This window comes from Nerophis ophidion, linkage group LG04, assembly GCF_033978795.1.
Source record: "Nerophis ophidion isolate RoL-2023_Sa linkage group LG04, RoL_Noph_v1.0, whole genome shotgun sequence".
NCBI classification, from domain to species: domain Eukaryota; kingdom Metazoa; phylum Chordata; class Actinopteri; order Syngnathiformes; family Syngnathidae; genus Nerophis; species Nerophis ophidion.
This window is the reverse complement of record NC_084614.1, coordinates 1,935,305-1,962,004: the sequence shown is the minus strand read 5'-3', so window position 1 is coordinate 1,962,004 and position 26,700 is coordinate 1,935,305. Positions and strand designations below refer to the sequence as shown.

At 42.3% G+C, this 26,700-nt stretch overlaps 1 protein-coding gene across 5 annotated transcripts in view; it reads left to right on the top strand.

Moving 5' to 3' along the window:
• Nucleotides 1-26,700, top strand: part of LOC133550699 (protein spire homolog 1-like) — a 73,103-nt gene that overhangs the window by 43,906 nt on the left and 2,497 nt on the right. For 4 of the 5 annotated variants that reach the window (XM_061896691.1, XM_061896690.1, XM_061896689.1 and 1 more), the window contains exons 9-16: nucleotides 441-488; nucleotides 1,241-1,395; nucleotides 10,065-10,128; nucleotides 11,407-11,528; nucleotides 12,794-12,814; nucleotides 25,110-25,247; nucleotides 25,818-25,888; nucleotides 26,262-26,289. In XM_061896691.1, the coding sequence (XP_061752675.1) occupies nucleotides 441-488; nucleotides 1,241-1,395; nucleotides 10,065-10,128; nucleotides 11,407-11,528; nucleotides 12,794-12,814; nucleotides 25,110-25,247; nucleotides 25,818-25,888; nucleotides 26,262-26,289 (647 nt within the window). The remainder of the gene's footprint in view (nucleotides 1-440; nucleotides 489-1,240; nucleotides 1,396-10,064; nucleotides 10,129-11,406; nucleotides 11,529-12,793; nucleotides 12,815-25,109; nucleotides 25,248-25,817; nucleotides 25,889-26,261; nucleotides 26,290-26,700) is intronic. The other variant, XM_061896692.1, reaches the window with a different exon arrangement.

Sequence of the window (26,700 nt, the reverse complement as noted above, 5' to 3'; positions counted from 1 at the left end):
GATGTCATATATCACATACAACAATGTCATAGATGTCATATATCACATACAACAATGTCATAGATGTCATATATCACATACAACAATGTCATAGATGTCATATATCACATACAACAATGTCATAGATGTCATATATCACATACAACAATGTATGTGAGCATCTCCTGGTCACATGTCTGTGCTGGTCAGTCAAATTGAGACGTGAGCATGACTCTAATCCTGTTGATGAATGTTACGCAACACCAGATGATGCGTCGTCACGGCGACGACCTCAATCCCTGACAGACCTGTTGTGTAGTTCCAACTGTGTGTGTGTGTGTGTGTGTGTGTGTGTGTGTGTGTGTGTGTGTGTGTGTGTGTGTGTGTGTGTGTGTGTGTGTGTGTGTGTGTGTGTGTGTGTGTGTTGTCGTCTGACCTGAGGTGTCTTCTGTGGTCTTCAGGTGCAGGGAAAAGCATGAGCACACCTCAGGATTTGTGCCGCAGCTCAGGTACAAAACACACTACTTTTTTAAATATATATATATATATATATATATACACAACATTTCCCCCCCCCCCAAAATGTACACATGATGTGCACATACATGAAGGATTAATCACATATTATTGTTTTCAAAGAAAACCCCAAATACAGTTATGTTGTATTTTTATGCTGCTAGCTCAATGCTAACATACAATGGACGACCCCCTCGACGGGCTAACCAACTTAGCATAACTATCGTTAACAATCGTACAAAACGTAAAATAAATGAGATTTAAGGGAACAAAATGTACATTAAACAACAAATGTATTCCTGCCTACTGACATATTACTCAGTAAAGTATATTTAAACTCATATTGCCCATCACAAGTATATAAATGTATGCCAGACACTGCTGATTTTGGACTGAGCTTTAACCAAATATTTACATACTACACATGTGGAGTACATAAATGGAACATGTCAAATATAGTCATGTAGACAACAGGAAGTGTGATATATTTACATAGTACACATGTGGAGTACATAAGTGGAACATGTCAAATATAGTCATGTAGACAACAGGAAGTGTGATATATTTACATAGTACACATGTGGAGTACATAAGTGGAACATGTCAAATATAGTCATGTAGACAACAGGAAGTGTGATATATTTACATAGTACACATGTGGAGTACATAAGTGGAACATGTCAAATATAGTCATGTAGACAACAGGAAGTGAATGTTAAAGGTGAGCCCTCCTCCATCTTGTCAGACACTCCTGATGGGACAAAGAAGATGGCGGCCAGCACACAGTCACTCATCAGAGGCACCACAGCGTTCACTAGAAATGGCGTCCAGCAACTCAGCCAACGCAAGAGAATCCTGAAGGCACCAACACTGGCAGAACTGGACAGCTCGGAGTCTGAAGTATGTCTACTACTACTACTTACCATCTACTACTACTACTTACCATCTACTACTACTACTTACCATCTACTACTACTTCTTACCATCTACTACTACTTCTTACCATCTACTACTACTTCTTACCATCTACTACTACTTCTTACCATCTACTACTACTTCTTACCATCTACTACTACTTCTTAACATCTACTACTACTTCTTACCATCTACTACTACTTCTTACCATCTACTACTACTTCTTACCATCTACTACTACTTCTTAACATCTACTACTACTACTTACCATCTACTACTACTACTTACCATCTACTACTACTTCTTACCATCTACTACTACTTCTTACCATCTACTACTACTTCTTACCATCTACTACTACTTCTTACCATCTACTACTACTTCTTACCATCTACTACTACTTCTTACCATCTACTACTACTTCTTACCATCTACTACTACTTCTTAACATCTACTACTACTTCTTACCATCTACTACTACTTCTTACCATCTACTACTACTTCTTACCATCTACTACTACTTCTTAACATCTACTACTACTACTTACCATCTACTACTACTACTTACCATCTACTACTACTTCTTACCATCTACTACTACTTCTTACCATCTACTACTACTTCTTACCATCTACTACTACTTCTTACCATCTACTACTACTTCTTACCATCTACTACTACTTCTTACCATCTACTACTACTTCTTACCATCTACTACTACTTCTTAACATCTACTACTACTTCTTACCATCTACTACTACTTCTTACCATCTACTACTACTACTTACCATCTACTACTACTTCTTACCATCTACTACTACTTCTTACCATCTACTACTACTTCTTACCATCTACTACTACTTCTTACCATCTACTACTACTTCTTACCATCTACTACTACTTCTTACCATCTACTACTACTTCTTAACATCTACTACTACTTCTTACCATCTACTACTACTTCTTACCATCTACTACTACTTCTTAACATCTACTACTACTACTTACCATCTACTACTACTACTTACCATCTACTACTACTTCTTACCATCTACTACTACTTCTTACCATCTACTACTACTTCTTACCATCTACTACTACTTCTTACCATCTACTACTACTTCTTACCATCTACTACTACTTCTTACCATCTACTACTACTTCTTACCATCTACTACTACTTCTTAACATCTACTACTACTTCTTACCATCTACTACTACTTCTTACCATCTACTACTACTTCTTACCATCTACTACTACTTCTTACCATCTACTACTACTTCTTAACATCTACTACTACTTCTTACCATCCACTACTACTTCTTACCATCTACTACTACTTCTTACCATCTACTACTACTTCTTAACATCTACTACTACTACTTACCATCTACTACTACTACTTACCATCTACTACTACTACTTACCATCTACTACTTCTTACCGTTTACTACTACTTCTTACCATCTACTACTACTTCTTACCATCTACTACTACTTCTTACCATCTACTACTACTTCTTACCATCTACTACTACTTCTTACCATCTACTACTACTTCTTACCATCTACTACTACTTCTTACCATCTACTAATACTTCTTACCATCTACTACTACTTCTTACCATCTACTACTACTTCTTACCATCTACTACTACTTCTTACCATCTACTACTACTTCTTACCATCTACTACTACTTCTTACCATCTACTACTACTTCTTAGCATCTACTACTACTTCTTACCATCTACTACTACTTCTTACCATCTACTGCTACTTCTTACCATCTACTGCTACTTCTTACCATCTACTGCTACTTCTTACCATCTACTACTACTTCTTACCATCTACTACTACTTCTTACCATCTACTACTACTTCTTACCATCTACTACTACTTCTTACCATCTACTAATACTTCTTACCATCTACTACTACTTCTTACCATCTACTACTACTTCTTACCATCTACTACTACTTCTTACCATCTACTACTACTTCTTACCATCTACTACTTCTTACCGTTTACTACTACTTCTTACCGTCTACTACTACTTCTTACCGTCTACTAATACTTCTTACCATCTACTGCTACTTCTTACCATCTACTGCTACTTCTTACCATCTACTGCTACTTCTTACCATCTACTGCTACTTCTTACCATCTACTGCTACTTCTTACCATCTACTACTACTTCTTACCATCTACTACTACTTCTTACCATCTACTACTACTTCTTACCATCTACTACTACTTCTTACCATCTACTACTACTTCTTACCATCTACTACTACTTCTTACCATCTACTACTACTTCTTACCATCTACTACTTCTTACCGTTTACTACTACTTCTTACCATCTACTACTACTTCTTACCATCTACTAATACTTCTTACCATCTACTACTACTTCTTACCATCTACTACTACTTCTTACCATCTACTACTACTTCTTACCATCTACTACTACTTCTTACCATCTACTACTACTTCTTACCATCTACTACTACTTCTTACCATCTACTACTACTTCTTACCATCTACTACTACTTCTTACCATCTACTACTACTTCTTACCATCTACTAATACTTCTTACCATCTACTACTACTTCTTACCATCTACTACTACTTCTTACCATCTACTACTACTTCTTACCATCTACTACTACTTCTTACCATCTACTACTACTTCTTACCATCTACTACTACTTCTTACCATCTACTACTACTTCTTACCATCTACTACTACTTCTTACCATCTACTACTACTTCTTACCATCTACTACTACTTCTTACCATCTACTACTACTTCTTACCATCTACTACTACTTCTTACCATCTACTACTACTTCTTACCATCTACTAATACTTCTTACCATCTACTACTACTTCTTACCATCTACTACTACTTCTTACCATCTACTACTACTTCTTACCATCTACTACTACTTCTTACCATCTACTACTACTTCTTACCATCTACTACTACTTCTTACCATCTACTACTACTTCTTAGCATCTACTACTACTTCTTACCATCTACTGCTACTTCTTACCATCTACTGCTACTTCTTACCATCTACTACTACTTCTTACCATCTACTACTACTTCTTACCATCTACTACTACTTCTTACCATCTACTACTACTTCTTACCATCTACTACTACTTCTTACCATCTACTACTACTTCTTACCATCTACTACTACTTCTTACCATCTACTACTACTTCTTACCATCTACTACTACTACTTACCATCTACTACTACTTCTTACCATCTACTACTACTACTTACCATCTACTACTTCTTACCGTTTACTACTACTTCTTACCGTCTACTACTACTTCTTACCATCTACTAATACTTCTTACCATCTACTACTACTTCTTACCATCTACTACTACTTCTTAACATCTACTACTACTTCTTACCATCTACTACTACTTCTTACCATCTACTACTACTTCTTACCATCTACTACTACTTCTTACCATCTACACGTACTTTTTACCATCTACAAGTACTTTTTACCATTTACAAGTACTTCTTACCATCTACTACTTTTTACCATCTACAAGTACTTCTTACCATCTACTACTACTTCTTACCATCTACTACTACTTCTTACCATCTACTACTACTTCTTACCATCTACTACTACTTCTTACCATCTACTACTACTTCTTACCATCTACTACTACTTCTTACCATCTACTACTACTTCTTACCATCTACTACTACTTCTTACCATCTACTACTACTTCTTACCATCTACTACTACTTCTTACCATCTACTACTACTTCTTACCATCTACTACTACTTCTTACCATCTACTACTACTTCTTACCATCTACTACTACTTCTTACCATCTACTACTACTTCTTACCATCTACTACTACTTCTTAACATCTACTACTACTTCTTACCATCTACTACTACTTCTTACCATCTACTACTACTTCTTACCATCTACTACTACTTCTTACCATCTACTACTACTTCTTACCATCTACTACTACTTCTTACCATCTACTACTACTTCTTACCATCTACTACTACTTCTTAGCATCTACTACTACTTCTTACCATCTACTGCTACTTCTTACCATCTACTGCTACTTCTTACCATCTACTGCTACTTCTTACCATCTACTGCTACTTCTTACCATCTACTGCTACTTCTTACCATCTACTACTACTTCTTACCATCTACTACTACTTCTTACCATCTACTACTACTTCTTACCATCTACTACTACTTCTTACCATCTACTACTACTTCTTACCATCTACTACTACTACTTACCATCTACTACTTCTTACCGTTTACTACTACTTCTTACCGTCTACTACTACTTCTTACCGTCTACTACTACTTCTTACCATCTACTACTACTTCTTAACATCTACTACTACTTCTTACCATCTACTAATACTTCTTACCATCTACTACTACTTCTTACCATCTACTACTACTTCTTACCATCTACTACTACTTCTTACCATCTACTACTACTTCTTAACATCTACTACTACTTCTTACCATCTACTACTACTTCTTACCATCTACTACTACTTCTTACCATCTACTACTACTTCTTAACATCTACTACTACTACTTACCATCTACTACTACTACTTACCATCTACTACTACTTCTTACCATCTACTACTACTTCTTAACATCTACTACTACTTCTTACCATCTACTACTACTTCTTACCATCTACTACTACTTCTTACCATCTACTACTACTTCTTAACATCTACTACTACTACTTACCATCTACTACTACTACTTACCATCTACTACTACTACTTACCATCTACTACTTCTTACCGTTTACTACTACTTCTTACCATCTACTACTACTTCTTACCATCTACTACTACTTCTTACCATCTACTACTACTTCTTACCATCTACTACTACTTCTTACCATCTACTACTACTTCTTACCATCTACTACTACTTCTTACCATCTACTACTACTTCTTACCATCTACTACTACTTCTTACCATCTACTAATACTTCTTACCATCTACTACTACTTCTTACCATCTACTACTACTTCTTACCATCTACTACTACTTCTTACCATCTACTGCTACTTCTTACCATCTACTACTACTTCTTACCATCTACTACTACTTCTTACCATCTACTACTACTTCTTACCATCTACTACTACTTCTTACCATCTACTAATACTTCTTACCATCTACTACTACTTCTTACCATCTACTACTACTTCTTACCATCTACTACTACTTCTTACCATCTACTACTACTTCTTACCATCTACTACTTCTTACCGTTTACTACTACTTCTTACCGTCTACTACTACTTCTTACCATCTACTAATACTTCTTACCATCTACTGCTACTTCTTACCATCTACTGCTACTTCTTACCATCTACTGCTACTTCTTACCATCTACTGCTACTTCTTACCATCTACTGCTACTTCTTACCATCTACTACTACTTCTTACCATCTACTACTACTTCTTACCATCTACTACTACTTCTTACCATCTACTACTACTTCTTACCATCTACTACTACTTCTTACCATCTACTACTACTTCTTACCATCTACTACTTCTTACCGTTTACTACTACTTCTTACCATCTACTACTACTTCTTACCATCTACTAATACTTCTTACCATCTACTACTACTTCTTACCATCTACTACTACTTCTTACCATCTACTACTACTTCTTACCATCTACTACTACTTCTTACCATCTACTACTACTTCTTACCATCTACTACTACTTCTTACCATCTACTACTACTTCTTACCATCTACTACTACTTCTTACCATCTACTACTACTTCTTACCATCTACTAATACTTCTTACCATCTACTAATACTTCTTACCATCTACTACTACTTCTTACCATCTACTACTACTTCTTACCATCTACTACTACTTCTTACCATCTACTACTACTTCTTACCATCTACTACTACTTCTTACCATCTACTACTACTTCTTACCATCTACTACTACTTCTTACCATCTACTACTACTTCTTACCATCTACTACTACTTCTTACCATCTACTACTACTTCTTACCATCTACTACTACTTCTTACCATCTACTAATACTTCTTACCATCTACTACTACTTCTTACCATCTACTACTACTTCTTACCATCTACTACTACTTCTTACCATCTACTACTACTTCTTACCATCTACTACTACTTCTTAGCATCTACTACTACTTCTTACCATCTACTGCTACTTCTTACCATCTACTGCTACTTCTTACCATCTACTGCTACTTCTTACCATCTACTGCTACTTCTTACCATCTACTACTACTTCTTACCATCTACTACTACTTCTTACCATCTACTACTACTTCTTACCATCTACTACTACTTCTTACCATCTACTACTACTTCTTACCATCTACTACTACTTCTTACCATCTACTACTACTTCTTACCATCTACTACTACTTCTTACCATCTACTACTACTACTTACCATCTACTACTACTTCTTACCATCTACTACTACTACTTACCATCTACTACTTCTTACCGTTTACTACTACTTCTTACCGTCTACTACTACTTCTTACCATCTACTAATACTTCTTACCATCTACTACTACTTCTTACCATCTACTACTACTTCTTAACATCTACTACTACTTCTTACCATCTACTACTACTTCTTACCATCTACTACTACTTCTTACCATCTACTACTACTTCTTACCATCTACTACTACTTCTTACCATCTACTACTACTTCTTACCATCTACACGTACTTTTTACCATCTACAAGTACTTTTTACCATTTACAAGTACTTCTTACCATCTACTACTTTTTACCATCTACTACTACTTCTTACCATCTACTACTACTTCTTACCATCTACTACTACTTCTTACCATCTACTACTACTTCTTACCATCTACTACTACTTCTTACCATCTACTACTACTTCTTACCATCTACTACTACTTCTTACCATCTACTACTACTTCTTACCATCTACTACTACTTCTTACCATCTACTACTACTTCTTACCATCTACTACTACTTCTTACCATCTACTACTACTTCTTACCATCTACTACTACTTCTTACCATCTACTACTACTTCTTACCATCTACTACTACTTCTTACCATCTACTACTACTTCTTACCATCTACTACTACTTCTTAACATCTACTACTACTTCTTACCATCTACTACTACTTCTTACCATCTACTACTACTTCTTACCATCTACTACTACTTCTTACCATCTACTACTACTTCTTACCATCTACTACTACTTCTTACCATCTACTACTACTTCTTAGCATCTACTACTACTTCTTACCATCTACTGCTACTTCTTACCATCTACTGCTACTTCTTACCATCTACTGCTACTTCTTACCATCTACTGCTACTTCTTACCATCTACTACTACTTCTTACCATCTACTACTACTTCTTACCATCTACTACTACTTCTTACCATCTACTACTACTTCTTACCATCTACTACTACTTCTTACCATCTACTACTACTACTTACCATCTACTACTTCTTACCGTTTACTACTACTTCTTACCGTCTACTACTACTTCTTACCGTCTACTACTACTTCTTACCATCTACTACTACTTCTTAACATCTACTACTACTTCTTACCATCTACTAATACTTCTTACCATCTACTACTACTTCTTACCATCTACTACTACTTCTTACCATCTACTACTACTTCTTACCATCTACACGTACTTTTTACCATCTACAAGTACTTTTTACCATTTACAAGTACTTCTTACCATCTACTACTTTTTACCATCTACAAGTACTTCTTACCATCTACATGGTTTGTCAGCATGAACAGTAAATATCTTGTCTTTGCAGTCTAGTCAACTGAATATAAGTTGAAAATAATTTGTTGTATTCTCTTTTTATTTACTATTTACACAATCTGACTACTTCACTGCTTTTGGCTTCTGTACTTCATAGCAGTATCTAAAACTACTTGATAGCAGTATCTACAACTACTTGATAGCAGTATGTGTAACTACTTGATAGCAGTATGTGTAAGTACTTGATAGCAGTATGTGTAAGTACTTGATAGCAGTATGTGCAAGTACTTGATAGCAGTATGTTTAAGTACTTGATAGCAGTATGTTTAAGTACTTGATAGCAGTATGTTTAAGTACTTGATAGCAGTATGTTTAAGTACTTGATAGCAGTATGTTTAAGTACTTGATAGCAGTATGTTTAAGTACTTGATAGCAGTATGTGTAAGTACTTGATAGCAGTATGTGTAAGTACTTGATAGCAGTATGTGTAAGTACTTGATAGCAGTATGTTTAAGTACTTGATAGCAGTATGTTTAAGTACTTGATAGCAGTATGTTTGAGTACTTGATAGCAGTATGTGCAAGTACTTGATAGCAGTATGTGTAAGTACTTGATAGCAGTATGTGTAAGTACTTAATAGCAGTATGTGCAAGTACTTGATAGCAGTATGTGTAAGTACTTAATAGCAGTATGTGTAAGTACTTGATAGCAGTATGTGCAAGTACTTGATAGCAGTATGTGTAAGTACTTGATAGCAGTATGTGTGTAAATATTGCATGTGTATTACAGGAGGAGAACACACGCTGCAGCTCCTTGATGGATTTATCTCCTGATTCCGTCAAAGGCAAGAAAAGTATGGGAAAATACTTATACTACATAATACACTACATAATACACTATATAATACACTATATACTACATAATGTGCGGTATAATGAAGTAGTGTATATAATGTGGTACATAGTGGACAATAGTAAGAAGTGTGTGTGTGCGTGTATATATACATATATATATATATATATATATATATATATATATATGTGTATATGTATATGTATATATATATATATATATATATATATATATATATATATATATATATATATATATATATATACACAGTGGGGCAAAAAAGTATTTAGTCAGCCAGCGATTGTGCAAGTTCTCCCACTTCAAATGATGACAGAGGTCTGTCATTTTCATCATAGGTACACTTCAACTGGGAGAGACAGAATGTGGGAAAATAATCCAGGAATTCACATTGTAGGAATTTTAAAGAATTTATTTGTAAATGATGGTGGAAAATAAGTATTTGGTCAAGCATTCAAAGCTCTCACTGATGGAAGGAGGTTTTGGCTCCAAATCTCAGGATACATGGCCCCATTCATTCTTTCCTTAACACGGATCAATCGTCCTGTCCCCTTAGCAGAAAAACAGCCCCAAAGCATGATGTTTCCACCCCCATGCTTCACAGTAGGTGTGGTGTTCTTGGGATGCAACTCAGTATTCTTCTTCCTCCAAACACCACCAAAAAGTTGTATTTTGGTTTCATCTGACCACATGACATTCTCCCAATCCTCTGCTGTATCATCCATGTATCCATTTTGGTATCAACTCAACTGCTGGTGTTTGGAGGAAGAAGAATACTGAGTTGCATCCCAAGAACACCACACCTACTGTGAAGCATGGGGGTGGAAACATCATGCTTTGGGGCTGTTTATAGATATATGTGAATATATATAATGTTGTATTTACAGTGGTGTATCAGTACTACATGAGTAGAGTATATAAATATATAATATGTTGTACTTACAGTGGTGTATCAGTACTACATGAGTAGAATATATACATATATAATATGTTGTACTTACAGTGGTGTATCAGTACTACATGAGTAGAGTATATACATATATAATATGTTGTACTTACAGTGGTGTACAACAGTGGTGTATCAGTACTACATGAGTAGAGTATATAAATATATAATATGTTGTACTTACAGTGGTGTATCAGTACTACATGAGTAGAGTATATACATATATAGTATGTTGTACTTACAGTGGTGTACAACAGTGGTGTATGAGTACTACATGAGTAGAGTATATACATATATAATATGTTGTACTTACAGTGGTGTACAACAGTGGTGTATCAGACAAACAACAGAGAAGACAGTCTATGAACAATGATGTCATCTCTCCTTACAATGATGTCATCTCTCCTTACGTCAACTCTCTCTCCTCCAAGTCTCTGGTGAGTACACACTTGTACTGCATAAACTACTTCTACTGTACTTTATACTGCATGCACTACTTCTCTACTGCACACACTACTTTATACTGCATGTACTACTTCTTTACTGCACACACTACTTTATACTGCATGTACTACTTCTTTACTGCACACACTACTTTATACTGCATGTACTACTTCTTTACTGCACACACTACTTTATACTGCATGTACTACTTCTTTACTGCACACACTACTTTATACTGCATGTACTACTTCTCTATTGTACACATTACTTTATACTTAATGCATTACTTTTATACTACTCGTACTGCTTCTGTACTGCACACAGTGCTTTGTATCGCATGTATTACTTGTATACTACTTCTCTACTGGATACTACTGGCTACTCACTACCCGCTACTGGCTACTTGCTACTTACTGACTACTTGCTACTGGCTAGTTGCTACTGGCTACTCGCTACTGGCTACTCGCTACTTACTAACTACTCACTACTGCCTAGTTGCTACTGGCTACTCGCTACTTACAGGCTACTCACTACTTACTGGCTACTCACTACTGGCTAGTTGCTACTGGCTACTCACTACTTACTGGCTACTCACTACTGGCTAGTTGCTACTCGCTACTTACTGGCCACTCACTACTCACTACTGGCTAGTTGCTACTCGCTACTTACTGGCTACTCACTACTCGCTACTGGCTAGGTGCTACTGGCTACTCGCTACTTACTCACTACTGGCTAGTTGCTACTGGCTACTCGCTACTTACTGATTACTCCCTACTGGCTAGTTGCTACTGGCTACTAGCTACTTACTGGCTACTCATTACTGGCTAGTTGCTACTGGCTACTAGCTACTTACTGGCTACTCATTACTGGCTAGTTGCTACTGGCTACTCATTACTGGGTACTCGCTACTTACTGGTTACTCACTACTGGCTAGTTGCTACTGGCTACTAGCTACTTACTGGCTACTCATTACTGGCTAGTTGCTACTGGCTACTCATTACTGGCTACTAGCTAATTACTGGCTACTCATTACTGGCTAGTGCTACTGGCTACTCACTCCTGGGTACTCGCTACTTACTGGCTACTCACTACTGGCTAGTTCCTACTGGCTACTCGCTACTTACTGAGATACTGTACTTACATGAGTTACTGCAGAAGTGAAAGTGAAAGCACAAAATGTCCATCAGATTTTTTTCATGATGTATGATGTCATGACTAAGTCATGTGACTTATGCTGACTTCCTGTTTCCTGCACCAGTTGATGGACACCAACAGCAAGGTAAAGATGCACACCTTCACCTTCTAGTCACCAGGAAGTAGTCAGGAGTCATGTGACACTTTTTCATGCTCACCTTCTTCTCCACCACCATTATGTCCCACCACCATTATGTCCAACCACCATTATGTCCAACCACCATTATGTCCAACCACCATTATGTCCAACCACCCCCATGTCCCACCACCATTATGTCCCACCACCATTATGTCCCACCACCATTATGTCCAACCACCATTATGTCCCACCACCATTATGTCCAACCACCATTATGTCCCACCACCATTATGTCCCACCACCATTATGTCCCACCACCATTATGTCCAACCACCATTATGTCCCACCACCATTATGTCCCACCACCATTATGTCCCACCACCACCATCATGTCCCACCACCACCATCATGTCCCACCACCTCCACCATGTCCCACCACCTCCACCATGTCCCACCACCTCCACCATGTCCCACCACCACCATCATGTCCCACCACCACCACCATGTCCCACCACCACCATCATGTCCCACCACCTCCACCATGTCCCACCACCACCATCATGTCCCACCACCACCACCATGTCCCACCACCACCATCATGTCCCACCACCACCATCATGTCCCACCACCATGTCCCACCACCACCATCATGTCCCACCACCACCATCATGTCCCACCACCACCACCATGTCCCACCACCACCATCATGTCCCACCACCACCACCATGTCCCACCACCACCACCATGTCCCACCACCACCACCATGTCCCACAACCACCATCATGTCCCACCACCACTATCATGTCCCACCACCACCATCATGTCCCACCACCACCATCATGTCCCACCACCACCACCATGTCCCACCACCACCACCATGTCCCACCACCACCATCATGTTACACCACCATCATGTCCCACCACCACCATCATGTCCCACCAACACCACCATGTCCCACCAGCACCACCATGTCCCACCACCACCACCATGTCCCACCACCACCACCATGTCCCACCACCACCATCATGTTACACCACCATCATGTCCCACCACCACCATCATGTCCCACCAACACCACCATGTCCCACCAGCACCACCATGTCCCACCACCACCATCATGTCCCACCACCACTATCATGTCCCACCACCACCACCATGTCCCACCACCACCATCATGTCCCACCACCACCATCATGTCCCACCACCACCATCATGTCCCACCACCACTATCATGTCCCACCACCACCATCATGTTACACCACCATCATGTCCCACCACCACCATCATGTCCCACCAACACCACCATGTCCCACCAGCACCACCATGTCCCACCAGCACCACCATGTCCCACCACCACCACCATGTCCCACCACCACCATCATGTTACACCACCATCATGTCCCACCACCACCATCATGTCCCACCAACACCACCATGTCCCACTAGCACCACCATGTCCCACCACCACCATCATGTCCCACCACCACCATCATGTCCCACCACCACTATCATGTCCCACCACCACCATCATGTTACACCACCATCATGTCCCACCACCACCATCATGTCCCACCAACACCACCATGTCCCACTAGCACCACCATGTCCCACCACCACCACCATGTCCCACCACCACCATCATGTTACACCACCATCATGTCCCACCACCACCACCATGTCCCACCAACACCACCATGTCCCACTAGCACCACCATGTCCCACCACCACCACCATGTCCCACCACCACCACCATGTCCCACCACCACCATCATGTTACACCACCATCATGTCCCACCACCACCATCATGTCCCACCACCACCACCATGTCCCACCACCACCATCATGTCCCACCACCACCATCATGTCCCACCACCACTATCATGTCCCACCACCACCATCATGTTACACCACCATCATGTCCCACCACCACCATCATGTCCCACCAACACCACCATGTCCCACCACCACCATGTCCCACCACCACCACCATGTCCCACCACCACCACCATGTCCCACCACCACCATCATGTTACACCACCACCATGTCCCACCACCACCATCATGTCCCACCAACACCACCATGTCCCACTAGCACCACCATGTCCCACCACCACCACCATGTCCCACCACCACCACCATGTCCCACCACCACCATCATGTTACACCACCATCATGTCCCACCACCACCATCATGTCCCACCAACACCACCATGTCCCACCAGCACCACCATGTCCCACCACCACCACCACCATGTCCCACCACCACCACCATGTCCCACCACCACCATCATGTTACACCACCATCATGTCCCACCACCACCATCATGTCCCACCACCACCATGTCCCACCACCACCATCATGTCCCACCACCACCATCATGTCCCACCACCACTATCATGTCCCACCACCACCATCATGTCCCACCACCACTATCATGTCCCACCACCACCATCATGTCCCACCACCACTATCATGTCCCACCACCACCACCATGTCCCACCACCACCATCATGTCCCACCACCACCATCATGTCCCACCACCACCATCATGTCCCACCACCACTATCATGTCCCACCACCACCATCATGTTACACCACCATCATGTCCCACCACCACCATCATGTCCCACCAACACCACCATGTCCCACCAGCACCACCATGTCCCACCACCACCACCATGTCCCACCACCACCACCATGTCCCACCACCACCATCATGTTACACCACCATCATGTCCCACCACCACCATCATGTCCCACCAACACAACACCACCATGTCCCACTAGCACCACCATGTCCCACCACCACCACCATGTCCCACCACCACCACCATGTCCCACCACCACCATCATGTTACACCACCATCATGTCCCACCACCACCATCATGTCCCACCACCACCATGTCCCACCACCACCATCATGTCCCACCACCACCATCATGTCCCACCACCACTATCATGTCCCACCACCACCATCATGTCCCACCACCACTATCATGTCCCACCACCACCATCATGTCCCACCACCACTATCATGTCCCACCACCACCACCATGTCCCACCACCACCATCATGTCCCACCACCACCATCATGTCCCACCACCACCATCATGTCCCACCACCACTATCATGTCCCACCACCACCATCATGTCCCACCACCACTATCATGTCCCACCACCACCATCATGTTACACCACCATCATGTCCCACCACCACCATCATGTCCCACCAACACCACCATGTCCCACTAGCACCACCATGTCCCACCACCACCACCATGTCCCACCACCACCATCATGTTACACCACCATCATGTCCCACCACCACCATCATGTCCCACCACCACCATCATGTCCCACCAACACCACCATGTCCCACTAGCACCACCATGTCCCACCACCACCACCATGTCCCACCACCACCATCATGTTACACCACCATCATGTCCCACCACCACCATCATGTCCCACCACCACAATCATGTCCCACCAACACCACCATGTCCCACTAGCACCACCATGTCCCACCACCACCACCATGTCCCACCACCACCATCATGTTACACCACCATCATGTCCCACCACCACCACCATGTCCCACCAACACCACCATGTCCCACTAGCACCACCATGTCCCACCACCACCACCATGTCCCACCACCACCATCATGTTACACCACCATCATGTCCCACCACCACCATCATGTCCCACCACCACCACCATGTCCCACCACCACCATCATGTCCCACCACCACCATCATGTCCCACCACCACTATCATGTCCCACCACCACCATTATGTCCCACCACCACTATCATGTCCCACCACCACCATCATGTCCCACCACCACTATCATGTCCCACCACCACCACCATGTCCCACCACCACCATCATGTCCCACCACCACCATCATGTCCCACCACCACCATGTCCCACCACCACTATCATGTCCCACCACCACCATCATGTTACACCACCATCATGTCCCACCACCACCATCATGTCCCACCAACACCACCATGTCCCACTAGCACCACCATGTCCCACCACCACCACCACCATGTCCCACCACCACCATCATGTTACACCACCATCATGTCCCACCACCACCATCATGTCCCACCAACACCACCATGTCCCACTAGCACCACCATGTCCCACCACCACCACCATGTCCCACCACCACCATCATGTTACACCACCATCATGTCCCACCACCACTATCATGTCCCACCACCACCACCATGTCCCACCACCACTATCATGTCCCACCACCACCATCATGTCCCACCACCACTATCATGTCCCACCACCACCATCATGTCCCACCACCACTATCATGTCCCACCACCACCATCATGTCCCACCACCACTATCATGTCCCACCACCACCATCATGTCCCACCACCACCACCATGTCCCACCACCACCATCATGTCCCACCACCACAATCATGTCCCACCAACACCACCATGTCCCACTAGCACCACCATGTCCCACCACCACCACCATGTCCCACCACCACCACCATGTCCCTCCACCACCATCATGTTACACCACCATCATGTCCCACCACCACCATCATGTCCCACCAACACCACCATGTCCCACTAGCACCACCATGTCCCACCACCACCACCATGTCCCACCACCACCATCATGTCCCACCACCACTATCATGTCCCACCACCACCATCATGTCCCACCACCACTATCATGTCCCACCACCACCATCATGTCCCACCACCACCACCATGTCCCACCACCACCATCATGTCCCACCACCACAATCATGTCCCACCAACACCACCATGTCCCACTAGCACCACCATGTCCCACCACCACCACCATGTCCCACCACCACCACCATGTCCCTCCACCACCATCATGTTACACCACCATCATGTCCCACCACCACCATCATGTCCCACCAACACCACCATGTCCCACTAGCACCACCATGTCCCACCACCACCACCATGTCCCACCACCACCATCATGTCCCACCAACACCACCATGTCCCACTAGCACCACCATGTCCCACCACCACCACCATGTCCCACCACCACCATCATGTCCCACCACCACTATCATGTCCCACCACCACCATCATGTCCCACCACCACTATCATGTCCCACCACCACCATCATGTCCCACCACCACCACCATGTCCCACCACCACCATCATGTCCCACCACCACAATCATGTCCCACCAACACCACCATGTCCCACTAGCACCACCATGTCCCACCACCACCACCATGTCCCACCACCACCACCATGTCCCTCCACCACCATCATGTTACACCACCATCATGTCCCACCACCACCATCATGTCCCACCAACACCACCATGTCCCACTAGCACCACCATGTCCCACCACCACCACCATGTCCCACCACCACCATCATGTCCCACCAACACCACCATGTCCCACTAGCACCACCATGTCCCACCACCACCACCATCAGAATGTAGCATGTTGACTTTAGAGTATGTGTAATATTTGACCAACGTAGAAAAGTGAGTTTTGTTGAAGTGTAAATAAAAATGTAAGGTGTGTGTTGAGTTAGAACAGTTGGATTGCAGACTTGGATTCAAAGTTTAGGAGAAAAAGCAATGATGGTGATGTGATGAACATGTGATGTGATGAACATGTGATGTGATGAACATGTGATGTGATGAACATGTGATGTGATGTGATGTGATGAACATGTGATGTGATGTGATGTGTTGAACATGTGATGTGTTGAACATGTGATGTGATGAACATGTGATGTGATGAACATGTGATGTGATGAACATGTGATGTGATGAACATGTGATGTGATGAACATGTGATGTGATGAACATGTGATGTGATGTGATGAACATGTGATGTGATGGTGATGTGATGGTGATGTGATGTGATGTGATGTGATGTGATGTGATGTGATGGTGATGTGATGGTGATGTGATGTGATGTGATGTGATGTGATGTGATGTGATGTGATGTGATTGTGATGTGATTGTGATGTGATGTGATGTGATGTGATGTGATGTGATGTGATGTGATGTGATGTGATGTGATGTGATGTGATGTGATGAACATGTGATGTGATGGTGATGTGATGTGATGTGATGTGATGGTGATGTGATGTGATGTGATGGTGATGTGATGTGATGTGATGGTGATGTGATGTGATGTGATGTGATGGTGATGTGATGTGATGTGATGTGATGTGATGTGATGGTGATGTGATGTGATGTGATGGTGATGTGATGTGATGTGATGTGATGGTGATGTGATGTGATGTGATGTGATGTGATGTGATGTGATGTGATGGTGATGTGATGGTGATGTGATGTGATGTGATGGTGATGTGATGTGATGTGATGGTGATGTGATGGTGATGTGATGTGATGTGATGGTGATGTGATGTGATGTGATGGTGATGTGATGTGATGTGATGTGATGGTGATGTGATGTGATGTGATGTGATGTGATGTGATGTGATGTGATGGTGATGTGATGTGATGTGATGTGATGTGATGTGATGTGATGTGATGTGATGGTGATGGTGATGGTGATGGTGATGGTGAGGTGAGGTGAGGTGAGGTGAGGTGAGGTGAGGTGAGGTGAGGTGAGGTGAGGTGAGGTGAGGTGAGGTGAGGTGAGGTGAGGTGAGGTGAGGTGAGGTGAGGTGAGGTGATGTGACGTGACGTGATGGTGATGTGATGTGATGTGATGTGATGTGATGTGATGTGATGTGATGTGATGAACATGTGATGTGATGGTGATGTGATGTGATGGTGATGTGATGTGATGTGATGTGATGTGATGTGATGTGATGTGATGTGATGTGATGTGATGTGATGTGATGGTGATGTGATGTGATGTGATGTGATGTGATGAACATGTGATGTGATGGTGATGTGATGTGATGTGATGGTGATGTGATGTGATGTGATGGTGATGTGATGAACATGTGATGTGATGGTGATGTGATGTGATGTGATGGTGATGTGATGAACATGTGATGTGATGGTGATGTGATGTGATGTGATGTGATGTGATGTGATGTGATGTGATGTGATGGTGATGGTGATGGTGATGTGATGTGATGTGATGTGATGTGATGTGATGTGATGTGATGAACATGTGATGTGATGTGATGAACATGTGATGTGATGTGATGTGATGTGATGTGATGTGATGTGATGTGATGGTGATGGTGATGGTGATGGTGATGGTGAGGTGAGGTGAGGTGAGGTGAGGTGAGGTGAGGTGAGGTGAGGTGAGGTGAGGTGAGGTGAGGTGAGGTGAGGTGAGGTGAGGTGAGGTGAGGTGAGGTGAGGTGAGGTGAGGTGATGTGACGTGACGTGATGGTGATGTGATGTGATGTGATGTGATGTGATGTGATGTGATGTGATGTGATGTGATGGTGATGTGATGGTGATGTGATGTGATGTGATGGTGATGTGATGTGATGTGATGGTGATGTGATGGTGATGTGATGTGATGTGATGGTGATGTGATGTGATGTGATGGTGATGTGATGTGATGTGATGTGATGGTGATGTGATGTGATGTGATGTGATGTGATGTGATGTGATGTGATGGTGATGTGATGTGATGTGATGTGATGTGATGTGATGTGATGTGATGGTGATGGTGATGGTGATGGTGATGGTGAGGTGAGGTGAGGTGAGGTGAGGTGAGGTGAGGTGAGGTGAGGTGAGGTGAGGTGAGGTGAGGTGAGGTGAGGTGAGGTGAGGTGAGGTGAGGTGAGGTGAGGTGATGTGACGTGACGTGATGGTGATGTGATGTGATGTGATGTGATGTGATGTGATGTGATGTGATGTGATGAACATGTGATGTGATGGTGATGTGATGTGATGGTGATGTGATGTGATGTGATGTGATGTGATGTGATGTGATGTGATGTGATGTGATGTGATGTGATGTGATGGTGATGTGATGTGATGTGATGTGATGTGATGAACATGTGATGTGATGGTGATGTGATGTGATGTGATGGTGATGTGATGTGATGTGATGGTGATGTGATGAACATGTGATGTGATGGTGATGTGATGTGATGTGATGGTGATGTGATGAACATGTGATGTGATGGTGATGTGATGTGATGTGATGTGATGTGATGTGATGTGATGTGATGTGATGGTGATGGTGATGGTGATGTGATGTGATGTGATGTGATGTGATGTGATGTGATGTGATGAACATGTGATGTGATGTGATGAACATGTGATGTGATGTGATGTGATGTGATGTGATGTGATGTGATGTGATGGTGATGGTGATGGTGATGGTGATGGTGAGGTGAGGTGAGGTGAGGTGAGGTGAGGTGAGGTGAGGTGAGGTGAGGTGAGGTGAGGTGAGGTGAGGTGAGGTGAGGTGAGGTGAGGTGAGGTGAGGTGAGGTGATGTGACGTGACGTGATGGTGATGTGATGTGATGTGATGTGATGTGATGTGATGTGATGTGATGTGATGTGATGTGATGGTGATGTGATGTGATGTGATGTGATGTGATGAACATGTGATGTGATGGTGATGTGATGTGATGTGATGGTGATGTGATGAACATGTGATGTGATGGTGATGTGATGTGATGTGATGGTGATGTGATGAACATGTGATGTGATGGTGATGTGATGTGATGTGATGTGATGTGATGTGATGTGATGTGATGTGATGGTGATGTGATGGTGATGTGATGTGATGTGATGTGATGTGATGTGATGTGATGTGATGAACATGTGATGTGATGTGATGAACATGTGATGTGATGTGATGGTGATGTGATGTGATGTGATGTGATGTGATGGTGATGGTGATGGTGATGGTGATGGTGATGGTGATGGTGATGTGATGTGATGTGATGTGATGTGATGTGATGTGATGGTGATGGTGATGGTGATGGTGATGGTGATGTGATGTGATGTGATGGTGATGGTGATGTGATGGTGATGTGATGTGATGTGATGGTGATGTGATGAACATGTGATGTGATGGTGATGTGATGTGATGTGATGGTGATGTGATGAACATGTGATGTGATGGTGATGTGATGTGATGTGATGTGATGTGATGTGATGTGATGTGATGTGATGTGATGTGATGGTGATGGTGATGGTGATGTGATGTGATGTGATGTGATGTGATGTGATGTGATGTGATGAACATGTGATGTGATGTGATGAACATGTGATGTGATGTGATGGTGATGTGATGTGATGTGATGTGATGTGATGGTGATGGTGATGGTGATGGTGATGGTGATGGTGATGGTGATGTGATGTGATGTGATGTGATGTGATGTGATGTGATGGTGATGGTGATGGTGATGGTGATGGTGATGTGATGTGATGTGATGGTGATGGTGATGGTGATGGTGATGGTGATGGTGATGTGATGTGATGTGATGTGATGTGATGTGATGTGATGTGATGTGATGTGATGTGATGTGATGGTGATGGTGATGTGATGGTGATGTGATGAACATGTGATGTGATGTGATGTGATGAACATGTGATGTGATGTGATGAACATGTGATGTGATGTGATGAACATGTGATGTGATGGTGATGTGATGAACATGTGATGTGATGGTGATGTGATGTGATGTGATGTGATGAACATGTGATGTGATGGTGATGTGATGTGATGAACATGTGATGTGATGTGATGAACATGTGATGTGATGGTGATGTGATGTGATGTGATGGTGATGTGATGTGATGTGATGGTGATGTGATGACCATGTGATGTGATGGTGATGGTGATGTGATGGTGATGTGATGTGATGTGATGTGATGAACATGTGATGTGATGGTGATGTGATGGTGATGTGATGTGATGTGATGTGATGGTGATGTGATGACCATGTGATGTGATGGTGATGGTGATGTGATGTGATGGTGATGTGATGTGATGTGATGTGATGAACATGTGATGTGATGTGATGGTGATGTGATGTGATGTGATGGTGATGTGATGTGATGTGATGGTGATGTGATGACCATGTGATGTGATGGTGATGGTGATGTGATGTGATGTGATGGTGATGTGATGTGATGTGATGGTGATGTGATGACCATGTGATGTGATGGTGATGGTGATGTGATGTGATGGTGATGTGATGTGATGTGATGTGATGTGATGAACATGTGATGTGATGTGATGGTGATGTGATGTGATGTGATGAACATGTGATGTGATGGTGATGTGATGGTGATGTGATGGTGATGTGATGTGATGTGATGTGATGTGATGTGATGTGATGGTGATGTGATGAACACGTGATGTGATGGTGATGTGATGTGATGTGATGGTGATGTGATGTGATGTGATGTGATGTGATGAACATGTGATGTGATGGTGATGTGATGGTGATGTGATGTGATGTGATGGTGATGTGATGTGATGTGATGGTGATGTGATGACCATGTGATGTGATGGTGATGGTGATGTGATGTGATGGTGATGTGATGTGATGTGATGTGATGAACATGTGATGTGATGGTGATGTGATGGTGATGTGATGACCATGTGATGTGATGGTGATGGTGATGTGATGTGATGTGATGAACATGTGATGTGATGGTGATGTGATGGTGATGTGATGTGATGTGATGGTGATGTGATGACCATGTGATGTGATGGTGATGGTGATGTGATGTGATGGTGATGTGATGTGATGGTGATGTGATGTGATGTGATGTGATGAACATGTGATGTGATGGTGATGTGATGTGATGGTGATGTGATGTGATGGTGATGTGATGTGATGTGATGTGATGAACATGTGATGGTGATGTGATGGTGATGTGATGTGATGTGATGGTGATGTGATGACCATGTGATGTGATGGTGATGGTGATGTGATGTGATGGTGATGTGATGTGATGGTGATGTGATGTGATGTGATGTGATGAACATGTGATGTGATGGTGATGTGCATTGATGTGATGGTGATGTGATGGTGATGTGATGTGATGTGATGTGATGGTGATGTGATGTGATGGTGATGTGATGACCATGTGATGTGATGGTGATGGTGATGTGATGTGATGGTGATGTGATGTGATGTGATGTGATGGTGATGTGATGTGATGTGATGTGATGTGATGAACATGTGATGTGATGTGATGGTGATGTGATGTGATGTGATGAACATGTGATGTGATGTGATGTGATCTGATGTGATGGTGATGTGATGGTGATGTGATGTGATGTGATGTGATGTGATGGTGATGTGATGTGATGGTGATGTGATGAACACGTGATGTGATGGTGATGTGATGTGATGTGATGGTGATGTGATGTGATGTGATGTGATGAACATGTGATGTGATGGTGATGTGATGGTGATGTGATGTGATGTGATGTGATGGTGATGTGATGACCATGTGATGTGATGGTGATTGTGATGTGATGTGATGGTGATGTGATGTGATGTGATGGTGATGTGATGTGATGTGATGTGATGTGATGAACATGTGATGTGATGGTGATGTGATGGTGATGTGATGTGATGTGATGTGATGTGATGAACATGTGATGTGATGGTGATGTGATGGTGATGTGATGTGATGTGATGGTGATGTGATGTGATGGTGATGTGATGTGATGTGATGTGATGGTGATGGTGATGTGATGTGATGGTGATGTGATGTGATGTGATGTGATGAACATGTGATGTGATGTGATGGTGATGTGATGTGATGTGATGAACATGTGATGTGATGGTGATGTGATGGTGATGTGATGTGATGTGATGGTGATGTGATGACCATGTGATGTGATGGTGATGGTGATGTGATGTGATGGTGATGTGATGTGATGTGATGTGATGAACATGTGATGTGATGTGATGGTGATGTGATGTGATGTGATGAACATGTGATGTGATGGTGATGTGATGGTGATGTGATGTGATGTGATGGTGATGTGATGTGATGGTGATGTGATGAACATGTGATGTGATGGTGATGTGATGGTGATGTGATGTGATGTGATGTGATGTGATGTGATGGTGATGTGATGTGATGGTGATGTGATGAACACGTGATGTGATGGTGATGTGATGTGATGTGATGTGATGGTGATGTGATGTGATGTGATGTGATGGTGATGTGATGTGATGGTGATGTGATGTGATGTGATGGTGATGTGATGTGATGGTGATGTGATGTGATGGTGATGTGATGAACACGTGATGTGATGGTGATGTGATGTGATGGTGATGTGATGAACACGTGATGTGATGGTGATGTGTTCCTCAGGAGGAGTGTGGCTTCCCGGTGGAGTGTGTGGTGCTGACGGTGGAGGAGGTGATGCACATCCGGCAGGTCCTGGTGAAAGCTGAGCTGGAGAAGTTCCAGCAGTACAAAGATGTTTATGCTGCCCTCAAGAAGGGGAAGGTGGGAACTTCTCTTCTTCTACTCCTCTCTGACTTTCTCCATGCTTGGCAGCCACCACTAGAGGCGCTGTGGTCACAGCTAGAATCCTCACTATGCTTGTTAAAAAGTCATTATTCTGGAAATAATTAATAGGTTTTCTGTATTATAAAAATGCTATTTCATAAAAAAAGGAATGATTAGTAAATGTCTTCTCATGATCGTGCATTGAGTGATGTAAATACTATAATAATGTACTTTTTATTCATTTTATATTATACTGCTTGCTGCTCCTAGCCACCAGGGGGCAGTATTGTATTTATTATATTTGATCAACAACCAGCAGGGGGCAGCATTATATTTATTATATGTAATTAACAACAACAACCAGCAGGGTGCAGCATTATATTTATTATATTTAATCAACAACAACCACCACCAGGGGGCAGCAATATATTTATTATATTTAATCAACAATAACAACCAGCATTGTATTTAACAGTACAATAAGTAGATGTTTGCTAGTTGAAACATAAAAAATGTTTTATTGTAGATGTATTTAAAAGTATCTGACATCACTCTTCTGTGTTTCAGCTTTGTTTCTCATGTCGAACCAAACGCTTCTCCTTCTTCACCTGGTCCTACACCTGCCACTTCTGCAAGAGGTGGCTGTTTATTCTCTTCTAATGATGTGTTGTGTACAGTATTTATTCTCTTCTAATGATGTGTTGTGTACAGTATTTATTCTCTTCACATTATATATTGTGTGTAGTATTTATTGTCTTCAAAGGATGTATTGTGTGTAGTCTTTATTCTCTTCTAATGATGTATCGTGTACAGTATTTATTGTCTTCACATTATATATTGTGTGTAGTCTTTATTCTCTTCACATTATATATTGTGTGTAGTATTTATTGTCTTCACATTATATATTGTGTGTAGTATTTATTCTCTTCTAATGATGTGTTGTGTACAGTATTTATTGTTTTCAAATGATGTATTGTGTGTAGTATTGATGTGTAGTATATTTGTGTGCAGGCCCGTGTGCTCACAGTGCTTGACCAAGGTAGGACACGTCTTCACAGCTGCATTATTACACACTTACAACGTAGTCTGATGATGACATCATGTACACCATCATGTACACCATCATGTACACCACCATGTACACCATCATGTACACCATCATGTACACCACCATGTACACCATCATGTACACCACCATGTACACCACCATGTACACCACCATGTACACCACCATGTACACCATCATGTACACCATCATGTACACCACCATGTACACCATCATGTACACCACCTACTTCATTGTGTCTTTTCTTATCTCCAACTACACATGAAGCCACATTAAATTATCTGATAGGCCAAGTACAATGGAGAAGCAGGCCATTTAAATGATCCGACGGGCCACATTTAATGACTTGATGGGCCACATGAAATGTTGTGGCAGGCCAAGTTA